The sequence below is a fragment of the Brassica oleracea genome, chromosome C5 (genome assembly GCF_000695525.1).
Source record: "Brassica oleracea var. oleracea cultivar TO1000 chromosome C5, BOL, whole genome shotgun sequence".
NCBI classification, from domain to species: domain Eukaryota; kingdom Viridiplantae; phylum Streptophyta; class Magnoliopsida; order Brassicales; family Brassicaceae; genus Brassica; species Brassica oleracea.
Window position 1 is genome coordinate 8815619 of NC_027752.1, and position 13196 is coordinate 8828814.

Below are 13196 nucleotides of genomic sequence, written 5' to 3' on the forward strand. Positions count from 1 at the left end.
GGATAAAAGGCAATGGAAACACATGGAAGTCGTGGTCATGGAAACAGAACCTGATGAACTGAAGTTATTTCACCCAAAAGAAATATAATACAAAAAGGGAGACAGATATTTACACAAACTTGGCATGCTATTGCTAAAGTACGTAAGAGATTGTATGTATTAATGCTGATCCAGACAAATAAAAAAAGATTCAGCAAAAACAGATCAAAAGTATGGTAAGAAAAGGAAGGATTGTTTAGAGCATCAACCTCAAATCCTAATCTCGAGCATGGGCCAAAGTTGGATACATTCAAACGTCGTATACAAGTAATCGTTCTTCAATGGCTACACGACATATCGGACACTTTGTACACTTGTCTGAGCAGATTCTGCAACAACAAAAATGGCACATAAATAATACATGAACATGAGAACTGAGTCAGCTATGGCCGGATAGACTTTTCAAACTTCTTAGTCTGTCCATTATGTAGATTCCTAGTTTATTCATATACTATTTCCAGACGAATCAAGTGATAAATCAAACTTGTGCAAGTATAATATTGGATTATACCTGCAGAGAACACGGTGTCTACATGGAAGCAGTACCAGACTGATTTCTTTTTCAAAGCAAACCCTACACAGCACTTTCTCCTATAGTACAGACACATTTGGAGCAGGATTAAGCCAAAGAGTAAAAAAAAAAATACCAATAGAAGAAACAATGGATACACAAGCCCATGGAGGATAGGAGAAAGTTTACATTTTGCAGTCTTTCATATTCTTGCTGGCTGAATTTTGTGATTTCGGTTTGTTCACCAAGAGCAGCTTGAAGTCTCCACACCTAGAGGGTATCAATTATCAACAGTTAAGTAGTACTGCAACTAGAAGACACAATACTCGAGGAGTAAAAGTTACCTCTTCAGCAAGATCTTCCTTTGGCATTTTCTTGACTATCTCAGGCGGGTGACCACTGAATGTATTGTAACTGCACACGCATATTATCATGTATCTTCAGTAGGCCAGTAACAAATTTTTGTTAGACCACATATAAGTTTGGATTATACTAACTCACCCAGATTCTTGATCAAAATACAGTCGAGCTTGTTCTTCCCGGCTTCCTTCATCAATCGACCACCAACCTAATAGCCTGAGAAAATAAGAGCATCGTGTACTATTGTGAACCAAACTCTTTTGGGGAAATAGACAAACTTGATTGTCACCTGGAACCATGGTGCAAGAAACCCAAGCAATCATGTGCACTTGATGAAACTCTAAAATACAATCCTGTACCAGCTTCCCCTTGTAGTAAATCGACGATCTTCTCTATTAGTTTAGATGTTGCAAAGAGAACACCAAGGCCTTGCAACAGGAATATCGGAGAAAACAGGACTGGGATAGATATATCCTTAGCTCTTTCAGGAGTCCCCTGAAAGTCCAAACCATCAGAATTTTTGGTTTTTGTCCAAAGACAATGTGGTAAGTATAGAGAGACATGTGGTGGTTACCTCTAAATGCATGCAAAGGACAACTTGAAATACAATGACGGGGATTTTCAACAAGTGGCCACCAATATCTTGTAGACCACAGTATCTGTCTTGGTGATTATCCTGTTCTGGAGTAACTACGAGCCCACTGTTCCAGTCAAGATATCTAACTGGGGTAGAAGATGACCCCGTTTCACGAGGGCGTGAGCTTCTATGGATCACTGGGTTGGACCATTTTGTACAAACGAGAAAAGCAAAGCACTCGGCAATTCTGCAGGCAATACATTTTCACACATATTACCTTCATGATAACTACGTCTTAAGCAAAGAAAGACAATGCATACCCAACATTTATAAATAAGTCCCACCAGCTGAGAGCAGCTACATCACCTGTGTATCACAAATAAAACAACGAGCGACTGATAAGAAAGGAATGAAACAGTAACTCCATCAATCACATCATCTTGGGAAGATAGGATTCCAGTAGAAAGAGACCAAGTAAGAAAACTATCTAGGCAAGTATTCAAGAAACACAATATTACCAGTAAGCTTTAGGAGGGCAAAGAACGTAGCAGCCAACGTGAACACCATGGAAATAGCAACCCAGAAATGCTGCAGGCAACAAGGCAAAAATCATCTTAAATGTTCATAAGATTCTTCGTTCTCACTTCATTGAATTGATAATCTCAGTACTAATATGTTGTGTACTTGTGTTATTGGAAAATTAGAGACCGTTTGCCATTCATATGTAACAGATAGATCTTTTACCTAAACACTAAAACAAATTGCATATTAAAAGAGCAGCAAGCCTAAAGCAGCTGAACCTCTATATCCATGAACAGTACGATCAAGCCTTAAAGTATTTACGTAACACATGTGGAGTGACTTACAGGAAGTGCCTCCCATATTGCTTCATCATTTATGCTGTCGTCGTCTCCTGGCATCAATGCTCGACACATTCTGAAGATAAAGGTAACAGCAATTAATAACTTTATACCAATTCAGTTTGATATGTGTTTAAAAGTCACATGAAAAGAATGTCTTTGGTTGAGAATTTGTTGAAGCTAAGTAATCAAAGTATCAAACATATTACGTTTCAATACCTCAAATTGTCTATCAGTATCGTTACTTCAAACGCCAGTAACGGTAGGGATGCAATCCTCAAACTCACAGCTGGTGGCCAGCTAGCTGCCATTTAAGATAGAATAGGTCTTAATCCGATCAAATGGGAGAAAACGAAAAACAATCCTTCATACAGAATCAAACTACTTTTGTTAATGTTCTCCAACTTAATCTGCATTCTCCAAACTCAAACGGTAGCAGCAATACCAAACTATGAGAATCAGAGCCATCATTTTGTTAAGTATCATCATTTTGGCATTTGAAGGAGAGGTTATTTACCATAAGAACTCTCAAGGTATATACAGAGGAGTAACTCGAACGATACAAGCAAGGGCGTGGCGACAACAGCATGGCATGGAGCCCACTGTACACCAAAAGGAATCATAAACATACTGGAAATGTAGATACAAAAGACTATTTGAGTAATAGTTTGCTGAAAGAGGTAAGAAGGATATACATGACGGTTACGAGGAGCAATAGGAGCAGGAAGGGAGAACCTTCCTCTTGCAACAACAGCATGAAAGGCCCACAATGGGAAAAACACCATCCTACATAACCCACAGAAACTTATAAATAAAATTTTGTATGGTCTCTTGAGATAAACTCAGTGAGTCATTAGCAAACGCATACCTCTAAAGGGTATGTGTACACATACATGAGTTTCCAAAAACTACAATGACTTTATTCAGTATAAATTATTTGATGTGATTGCCTCTTTTGTTTGTTTGTTTTTTTTTTTTCTCTTTTAAGGGCGAATAAAGACAAGGAATCTGAAACTGTTTTCAAACCTCTCAAAGAAACTGCTACACATGTGAACAACACAAAAAAACTGAAACTTTCTCTAGAGTGAACCACAAAAGAAAAACCTTATTTCTATTCGAGAGAGACGACCTCTCGCTTCAAATATCAAAGCAGGACCTTTGAGAATGAAAATCGAAATCGAACCAATCAGATACCCAACAAAACGAAAATGATTCATGCACCCAATTGAGAGACTCATGAGATAGAGACTAACCACCATGAGCAGGAGAGGGTGTGATCGAGCTTAAAAACGAGGAAGAGCGTGAAAGAGAAGAGTAAGCTATGAGCAGCCAAGGCTTGTATCGACTTCAGCACTCTCCTACAACTCATCTCTCTCTCTCTCTCTTTTTTGTCTCTCTAACGAAAAGTTTTTGCCTTTGAATCCATCTCTGTTTCAAAGCTGTCTCTTTTATGTCTCTGTTTCTAAAGTAAAGTTATTGGAGAAAACGCCATTCGAGAAGCTGCTTCAATGTTATTGATGGACCCCCTCTGCTTCTTCTCCTTCCTCTCTGTTACTATGTTAGTCGGCTCTAAATAAGAATAGAAAGCAATGAATAGAACAAAATAAAAGGAATGAAAATAAATATTTGTTCATTTTATTCCATATCAATTTTGATTTTTTTTTTTTTGTTCCATATCAATTTTGATAAGAAATGTTTTTCTTCTATAATTTTTTAAAATCTTGACAAGGAATCAAATCCAACAAAAAATTTTCATATATAGTATAATTTTCAAGGAAATAGTAGGAATTGACTATCTATTCTATTAAAATAGCAGTGTGACCCATTGATAAAAGTATGGTCCAATTATTATTTTTTTTATCTTTATCATTATTTAGAATATTATTTATTATGCTTTATGTCATTAGACCTATATTTAAATTATCAATAGAAAAGACCTAAAAAGATGTAAAACAAAAAATATACCCGCCCTTTTTAAGGGCGGATCAGAATCTAGTTTATACTATTAAAATAGAAATCATGACTTATTTTATGTATGATTTTTTATTTGGACAATCCCTATAATTTTTTTAAAATGTTACATAACTTATTGATAAATATCTTTTAATATCTTTATTTTTATTTGAAATACTAATAAATATCTTAAAGAAATGTCTAACAAAATCTTTCAAATATCTTTTATAGTTTTTTAAAAATATATTTTCAAAATTAGTTAATTAAAATTATAACTGTCACAAAGTTTAGTTAGAAAATAATTTTAGTTTAGTTTTGATTGTAAACAAAAATTAATAATGATATAAAATACTTTTAATAATATTTTAATGATAATAACAATTTTAAAGTGATTTAATTTTCAAAATTAAATTTAAGAAAAATCTTGAATTTTTTTTAAAAAAATAAATATTCATTTCTATTTCTAATTTAAAAATAAAAATATAGTATCTATTTAGCACATAAATTACGATTTATTTCATATGTGATTTTCTTTTTAATCTAGACCATTAATTAGAAGTCATACCTTTATATGCTTTTATCATGTAATACAATTTGTTTACACCTCCTTTCATATATGAAACATTTGATTTTTATTCATATCGTATATATAAGACTTTAGTCTACTGTTATTAACGTCTGTGTATTCGCCTGAGCTAAAAACCAATTTGGTTTATTATTTAAACAATTATACTAAATTGGTTTAATTAATCACTATATAGCAAGTTCTCTATTATGTAGGTTCAACTTAATTTAATTTTCACATATATTTCAAATTTAGAAATAAAATAAAAACTATGTAAATCAGTATTGTTACATAATAATGTTTCAAATTCCATTTTTGTTACAAAAATACAAAATATATAAATTTTATAGAAATAATATTATACACCACATGAATATTATTATAAAATTAAATAATATATAACACCAAATTATATTAATTTATTGATATATTTTATTACATAACCTAAAATATTTTTATATTAAAGAAAATTCGTACAGTCGTACGGGTCAAAATTTAGTTCTCCTTAATTCCTTAAGTCACCATTTGAACCGCAGTTTATTTTTATTTTTTATTTGCTAACGAAAGAAACAAACAAAATCATTATTTTTAGCTTTGCTTGGACGCCATTATTGAAACGCAAACGCACTTACCATCACTTTCGTTAACTAATTACGTAATAAATATCTTTCATATCGTACTGGACCGCTCGGATTTAATGGGAAACAAGAGCTTAATGTCAAGTTAGGTAACCTCAATATCGTTTTTAAATGATTTTGATAATCTCATGTTCTTATTAAACACATCAAAAGTAATTAAGGAATCTACAACCACATGTTTATAATTTGTTAAAAGTAAGGAGTCTTTTAAAAATTACAAACACTTGTTTAATTTAAAACCAAGTGTGTTCCGAATACTTAATGCTTGGGAAGTCATGACTTATCATAATCTCGATATTTTCGTGATTGCGACTTATGAAACAACTAGTGGTATTCCGGTGCTACGCACCAGATTCGTATGTTTTATTTTTAAAAAAAAAATTAAAATGAAATTGTTTGATATTATGGTATTCAACCAAAATCGTATTACAGTTGTGTAAATTTCTTATTAGAATTGTTAAGATAGCTTTAATAGACTATTTCATTTCTGCAATGTAGATATTTTGATATTTTTTTTATTTTAATTGATTTAATCTAATTTTTATTGTTAGATTATTTTATATTGTGTTACTCGTTCGGATTGTAACAATATGTATTTTTCATATCAATATTAGTTTTGTGATTGATGTTTTTTTAAAAGCTGTGACATATTTATTTCTTAAATTTACACATTTATTTGGATATAATTACCTTTGATCTCTTGTTTATATCGTGAACATAATTTTTACCTTCTCTTGTTCTTTTGCTTACTCTATTCGACAATTTTATGTTATAATTTTTTTGAATTTATAAATTTTCATAAAGAATATTCAACAAAAAACTTGTAGACCATATCTATAACAGCTCTCTTTTTTATCAATTATAACAGCTCTAAAAGGCTTATCGAAGAAGAAGATATAGAGTCACATATTATTAGAATTATAATAATCATCGTTAATTTAAAGGGTGTATTTAATTAGAATTTTGAGGTTATTTAAATTGCTGGGACAATAAATTGTTACTAAAACATTAATTTAGAATTTATTTTAAATTTGATGTTATTAAACTTGTTATTTGAAATTAAGTGTGATTAAACTTGTTATTTGATAAACTAATTTGAAATTTACTGTTTAGAAATATTTTGAAGATATGTATTTTAGGATTTGCATTCATTAAAGTGTTTTTGGTGGAGTTTTTAATTTAAAAATTAGAAAATTATATCTCATGGTTTTAGATGAGATTTTAGAATAGTTCAACATTAATCATAAAAAATTTCTTAAATCTTTTCAAATCATTTAAAAACTTACTAAAATCTAATCACTTCAACTTCTAGATTTAATACATTCTCTTGTGTATATTTTTAAATTAAAAGTATTCTTTTTCAAAATATATAAATCAAAGAAAATTACCCAATTGCAAAGTTTTAACAGTTCAGACTTCAGACCGTAATAAAAGGAAATGTGATTAATTGTATCTAACAAATAAAAAACTTATATTCTTGACAAAACATATATTCTTGATAGGGAAATAAATTGGTAAAAAATAACCAACATTATTAGCAGATGAATCTCAAGGAAAAACATTTGTCTATCACTACAAGAAAACAAGTTTGTCGCAAATCCGTGCTCGCAAATAAAAAACACTCGCAATTCACTTGCAAATTTGCGAGAGAAAACGTTTCCACGCAAATTTACAACGGAAGACGGTTCCTCGTAAATTTGCGACGGAAGAGGGTTCGTTGCAAATTGCGATGGAAAATGGTTCCTCGCAAATTTGCAATAGATTTATGAAACAGAGTTTCTTCGCAAATGTTTTGAAAAATACATTTAAAAATATATAATTTTCGCTATTTTGACATTAATAAAAATTAAAAAATTATAAATAACAAAATACAATGGAAATATATAATACATTGATTTTTTTTTTACAAAATAATTGAATTTGGTTTACAAATTAAAGTTTGGTTTACAATTAAATCCGGTTGACAAACTAAACCAGAATTAAAAAAAGAAGAAGAAGTAAAACCAGAAAAAATACTAAACCTAATCTCCAAGCTTCAAGCCGCCTCCTCGGCCTAACCGGATCTCACAGCGCCGCTCTGTCACACCATCGCCGCACCATCAACTGCTTTTGCACCACCAACGGCCTTTGCATCACCAACGCACCACCCTTAACCGGAGACACTCTCTGTCACACCACTGCTTCTCTTTCCTGTTTCATCACTACTGCTTCTCAGATCTGAAAAAAAAAACAAAACCAATTACAAATATATAAGAAGATGAAGAGAACGAGAGAACAGAGATAAGAGGAAGGCGAAGTGGGTTGACCTGTGAAGGTGGTGAGTAGGTGAAGCCAACAGAGTGCTTGACCGAGACGAGTCTGCCGCGCCTCCACCTCCGCTTCAGCGCCTCCTTCGCCACAGCTCCTGCGCTTCACTGTCGCCGTTTTCCTCCAAGCCATGAGCTTCGTTTTTGTCTTCTTCCACCCAAACTTCATGTTCATGTAGGGACAAAGAAGAAGAAGACACAAGTGATGAGAGATTGAGAGATAAACAATGTAGATAAAGAAGAAGACACAAGTGATGATAGATTGAGCTTGGTTTTACCAATTTCGTCCAGAGATTGAGAGAAGCTATGGAGAGATTGAGAGGATTAAGATGAGAGATCGAGAGGAGAGAAGAAAAACAGATGAAAATGAAGATATGGTCCATTCGATTAAAGTGTAATCCAATGGATAGGAATGAATATTTGTCAATCTTTGTGTGAAAGTAGTAGCCAATGAGATTTTTTACAAATTTGTTTTTATTTTTTTGTTGTCATAACGTATGACAAGAGAGCGCATAGATAGGTCACAAAATGTTGTCAAGTCCCTTTCATAGTTTAGGATTATATAAATGGTTTTGTTGTTTATGATTTGCTTTCAATATAATTGCAACTTAAATATATTAGAATTTGGGTTTGATAATTAAAAGTTTAAAGTTGAAAGATTATATTTATGATTAAAGGTTTGGAGTTAAGAAAATAGGTAATGAGGTATAGATTTAAAGTATGAGTTTAATTTTTTTTAAAACTAATTTGAAAATATAAACTTGAAAAGTTCTAAATTTAAATTAGTAGTTTATGTTTAAGTTTTGTTGATTAAATTTGAAAATGTTAAATTTGGTGTTTTGGATTTTATGATTGGGAGTATAAGGTTTAGGGTTATAAGTGTATGGTTTGGAATATAGTGTGTGAAGTATAAATTTAGGTTTTAGAACTAAATTTAAAGAAATATTAAATTTTAAAGTTAAATTTAAGATTTGTTCTTTAACTTTGAAAATATTAGATTTAGTGTCTAGATTAGTGATTTGGGGTATAGAGTTTATACATAGATTTTAGGGTTTGAGATATAGTGTTTGAGTTAAGATTAGTGATTTTGTTTTTGTGTTGTTTAGTGTTTTTTATTTATTTTTGAAATGTATAATGTAAAATTTTAAATTTGGTATATAGTTTGAGATATTATATATATATATATATATATATATATATATTATAAAAATTAGATTTTATTTAAATTTTGAGTAATTGGGAAAAAAATAAATTTGCAAGGGAATTGCGAGGATTCCCTTGCAAATTCATCGCCAATTTGAGATTTGCAAGGGAATTGCAAGGGATCCCTCGCAAATTCCTTGCAAATTCATAAGTCAATGACTTTAGAGTTTCGTTTGGGGTATTGGTATATTTTTGGTGGACTAATATGTATTTTGTATTTGTTGAAATTTTGTTTCAATTTTTTTTTGGAAACTTATTTGACGTGTATTTATTGTATAAATTATAGAGTTTTGATGTTTAGTACTTTGTAATATTAGTTTTAAGTGTCAGAAAATATTTATCCCGTAAATATTTAGTTGACTGATATTGATTAAATTTCCAAAAATATTCATCGATGTACTTGTTAAACACTAAATATTTTAATTAATAAATTTTTATTAACTTTATTTGATTTTGGGAGAAAAATGTTAAAATGTACATACCATGCAAGTTCTTTGCAAATCTATTGCAAATTTGCGAGGAAGCTGTGAGGAAACAAGATAGACATACAAAATTCTTACAAATCCCTTGCAAATTTGCGAGAGAAATGTTTCATCGCAAATTTGCGAGGGATTTGCGAGGACGCTGTAACTTCCATCGCAAATCTCTCGTAAATTTGCGAGGATAATATTTTTTCTTGCAATTCCGTTGCAAATCTGTCGCAAATTTGCAAGGAAAATTTTCGCTCGCAAATTTCCCTCGCAACCGACGTGTTTTCTTGTAGTGTATATAGTATGAATCAAATTTACAGATAAACAAAAATATATACAACAAAGCTCGCTTAGTTCACAAACTCAATTTTCGGGTTTAGATTCCATCTTTTCAATCAACGCGTCGTTCTTTGAAGATGTTTTGTCATGACACTAAGAAACTTTAGAGAAAATGAGATGGACTCTATGATACTCAAATTGCTGCAGCTTTTGCTGTGTTGATTCAGCATGCTGATTCTAGTTTTATGTCAAACACAACCTGCAAGATCAAAACCATAGAAAATCAAAACTGATAAAATCAAGAATGGGATGTATGACAAGCATAATCTGCTCGTAAAAAACCACCGTAGCTTTCGGCACAAGGCGACCCCCTTAAGTCATCCTTAATATTACACCTTGAAGTCATGATCTATATAAGAGGAACAAATCATGCTTCCCCAAACAGAGTTTAGAGTAAAAAAACCCCTTCAGTTTATATTATATAATATGTTGAATTCAGACACTATAAAGAACTTCCAAAAGAACTTTTGTCATAAATAAGAGAAGGAGAATCAGTTAACACACAAGGAAACTTCAAAACACTGTTCAAGTAAACAGAGGGAGTCTAGTGTTGAGAAGCGAATAAAAAATAGAGGTGTTCCCAACACTCGCTTAGTCTTTCCTCAATTCCATGACTTCGGTCCTGATGTCATCCGCCTTGAAAACCATGATCTCAAGCTTGTCTCCCTGTTCCAAACAAAACAATCCACAAAGCATTAGTCAGCTATAGACGAGCCATTAGTCAGACACAACTGGGGAGAAACGTACAGTGTAGATATCCCTCTCAGTGGCAGAAGCGAAGACAGTGTTAACCAAGTCAACTGCTTCAGGTTCAGAAAGGGGTGTGATAGTATCCTACATAGGCAAAAGACGGAAAAATAAGCAACTTGAAATGATTCATTATGTGCTTAAACTGATTAAAAGGCCAAACACAAAACAAACCTGGGCAGGAAGCAGAAGCGGCCTGGGACTCTTGAGCTGATTGTCAAGGAAGGCATAATGAGAGTAGAACCAGAACCTTGAGCACTGTATCCAACCTTCTCATATGATCCCACTGCGTCATAGGTGAAGACGCAGCCTTTTCCTGAAATGGTTTACAGAAGAAGAAAGACACAGCTTAACAACTCCTATACTCAATTCCTAGTGTAAAATAAAGCACAGAACTTTTCATTGCAGCGAGAGTAAGACCCCAGTCCATAAGTGACCTGAGAACTCATCGCATATGTTTGTTTGCTTCAACCAGTCCAATAGCCATTGCTAGAGATGGCAATTGAAAAAATTGACTGCGGGTTTGGCCCAAAAAAACTTACTTCCGGACTGGTTTGGACTGTCATTTTTAAAAATGTAAAGGAAAGAGAGATAACATGCATACCCATTTCAAGGGAAGGCAGTTCAACATCATTGTCCTGCTGCATATACTTCTGAAACAATACCAAGTTACATCAATCTCTGACAATACCCAAGTAATAACTACAACAACCAAAGCGAAAATCTTTGGCATGACATAAATAAAACACAGAGATCTCCAGATAAAAATTGAGCCTACTGAGTGAATAAGAGTAAGACAGATTTTAGAGTCCAGAAACATAAAGCTTAGACGTTGAGTTCCATAGCCAAAAGTGTGTACCTTGGCGAGATTGACATAGAAGATGCCATAGTTGGAGTTGATGCTTGACAGAGAGTAACCTTCGAGATTTCACAGTGGTGGATCTGTCATTGCAGGAGACGATCCCATTTATATACAGAGCTTTACGTTGGAGGATGCTAATGCCGCTTAAATGCGAGAGAGTGGGACGAGTGATGATTAACGCGTAAATGCTTATATTAACGTATCCACAATCGGAGTGAAGCCGTTATCGAAGGAGGTGAGATCCGAAGAGTCAAACTGATTATACTCTGAATCCTCAACAGAGAAAACATACAAAACCCTAATAAAACATAGGGCCTATTTTCTAAAGATTTTTATAAACCATTCCATTAACCAGATTTAAAGTTAGCCCAATAACATAGTAGCGTTGAAACATTTCGAAATAGTTAAAGAGAATAGGACATGTGTCCTCATTTGCCTCCTCCTTCTTGATGATGTGAAGGACTAAGAAGAGAGACAAGACAACTTTATTGTATAAGATACAATTGCATTTGACTTATTAGAATCGTAGCTTTCTAGTATCTCTTTCTACATATATGGGGTAAACAAATTACATTAAATCTCACTAGTTACAAATAAATGTATGTAGCAGGAAACGTCTTAAAACATGTAAATGCATGATCTACAAACTGAGAATAAATTAATACTACAACAATCTTGAAGATTAACAAGTACTAATAGCAATGAAACGTTGATGGTGCTAGAAATATTAAAGGCCTGGTCGCGGTAATACTGACACAACTTATATTGGCGAATAGGTGACGTCTTAAGTACGAAGAGAACGAAGTACGAAGTTCTCCATACTTCTTTTTTTCTTGACAAAACGGATTTTCTATTAAGAAGGCAAAACATACAAAAGGTCATGTTCCTTTGCTCACCCAGGTGGTCCATATGGTTAAATATGCAAATCGATGTTCGTTTTGTGCATTATAATACTACATCCAGATGGATCACCCAGCTGAATTTTTTAAAACTCATCTCAAATTGTCACCTAAATGAAGGTGAGTCTTGATGGTGCATCTGGATGCAGATGCATCTAGTTCAGTTCAAAATAATTAATGACAAAAATGACTTTTTAAAATCAAAATATTATTTTCAAACGGTAAATCATATTTTCTTGCATATACATTTTTCTGCTATAACCAAAAAATACATTTTCTCGCAAAAACTGAAAAACACACATTCCCGCTAAAACCGCAAAATGCGTTTTTCCGCAAAAAAAAAACGTAAAATGCACATTTCCATAAAAACACATTTTTCGGTCAAACAAGTAAAATCGCACTTTTCGATCAAAACTGAAAAAACGCATTTTCCCGTCAAAACCGAAAAAGCGCATTTTCCCGCCAAACCTCTAAAAAACGCATTTTCCCGTAAAAACCCAAAAATGCATATTCCCGCCAAAACACGAAAAAGTATTTTCCGACCAAAACCGCAAAAAGCATTTTCTCGCCAAAATCGGAAAATGCAATTTTCCCGCCAAAACCAGAAAACGCAATTTTCCCGGCAAAACCGGAAACACAATTTTCCCGCCAAAACCGGAAAACATAATTTTTTCGCCAAAACCGGAAAACGCAATTTCCCTCCAAAACCGAAAAACAGAATTTTCCCGCCAAAACTTAAAAACACAATTTTCCTGCCAAAACCAGAAAACAAAATTTTCCCACCAAAACCGGAAAACAGATTTTTCCCGCCAAAACCGGGAAAAACACATTTTTCCGCCAAAACCGGAAAAAACACATTTTTCCGCC

General features: G+C 32.9%; 3 protein-coding genes across 3 annotated transcripts; all 3 read right to left on the reverse strand.

The window, feature by feature from the left end:
* Window positions 1-92: 92 nt before the first annotated feature.
* On the reverse strand, window positions 93-3931 carry LOC106295779. Its single transcript, XM_013731758.1, has 14 exons — window positions 3601-3931; window positions 3043-3133; window positions 2865-2949; window positions 2567-2651; window positions 2354-2423; window positions 2006-2075; window positions 1808-1853; window positions 1485-1734; window positions 1200-1405; window positions 1052-1126; window positions 895-964; window positions 740-820; window positions 551-630; window positions 93-368 (listed from the first exon to the last, which is right to left on the reverse strand). Exons 1-14 carry the CDS (start codon window positions 3714-3716, stop codon window positions 290-292), a joined length of 1404 nt encoding a protein of 467 aa, XP_013587212.1. The 5' UTR covers window positions 3717-3931; the 3' UTR covers window positions 93-289.
* Window positions 3932-7576: 3645 nt separating this feature from the next.
* Window positions 7577-8196, reverse strand: LOC106294325. Its single transcript, XM_013729882.1, has 3 exons — window positions 8088-8196; window positions 7810-7972; window positions 7577-7720 (listed from the first exon to the last, which is right to left on the reverse strand). Exons 1-3 carry the CDS (start codon window positions 8190-8192, stop codon window positions 7653-7655), a joined length of 336 nt encoding a protein of 111 aa, XP_013585336.1. The 5' UTR covers window positions 8193-8196; the 3' UTR covers window positions 7577-7652.
* A 2216-nt stretch (window positions 8197-10412) lies between these two features.
* On the reverse strand, window positions 10413-11215 carry LOC106344438 (proteasome subunit beta type-1-like). The gene is made up of 4 exons (XM_013783818.1): window positions 11173-11215; window positions 10772-10884; window positions 10569-10655; window positions 10413-10487 (listed from the first exon to the last, which is right to left on the reverse strand). The coding sequence occupies exons 1-4, from the start codon at window positions 11213-11215 to the stop codon at window positions 10413-10415; spliced, it is 318 nt and encodes a 105-aa protein (XP_013639272.1).
* Window positions 11216-13196: the final 1981 nt, after the last annotated feature.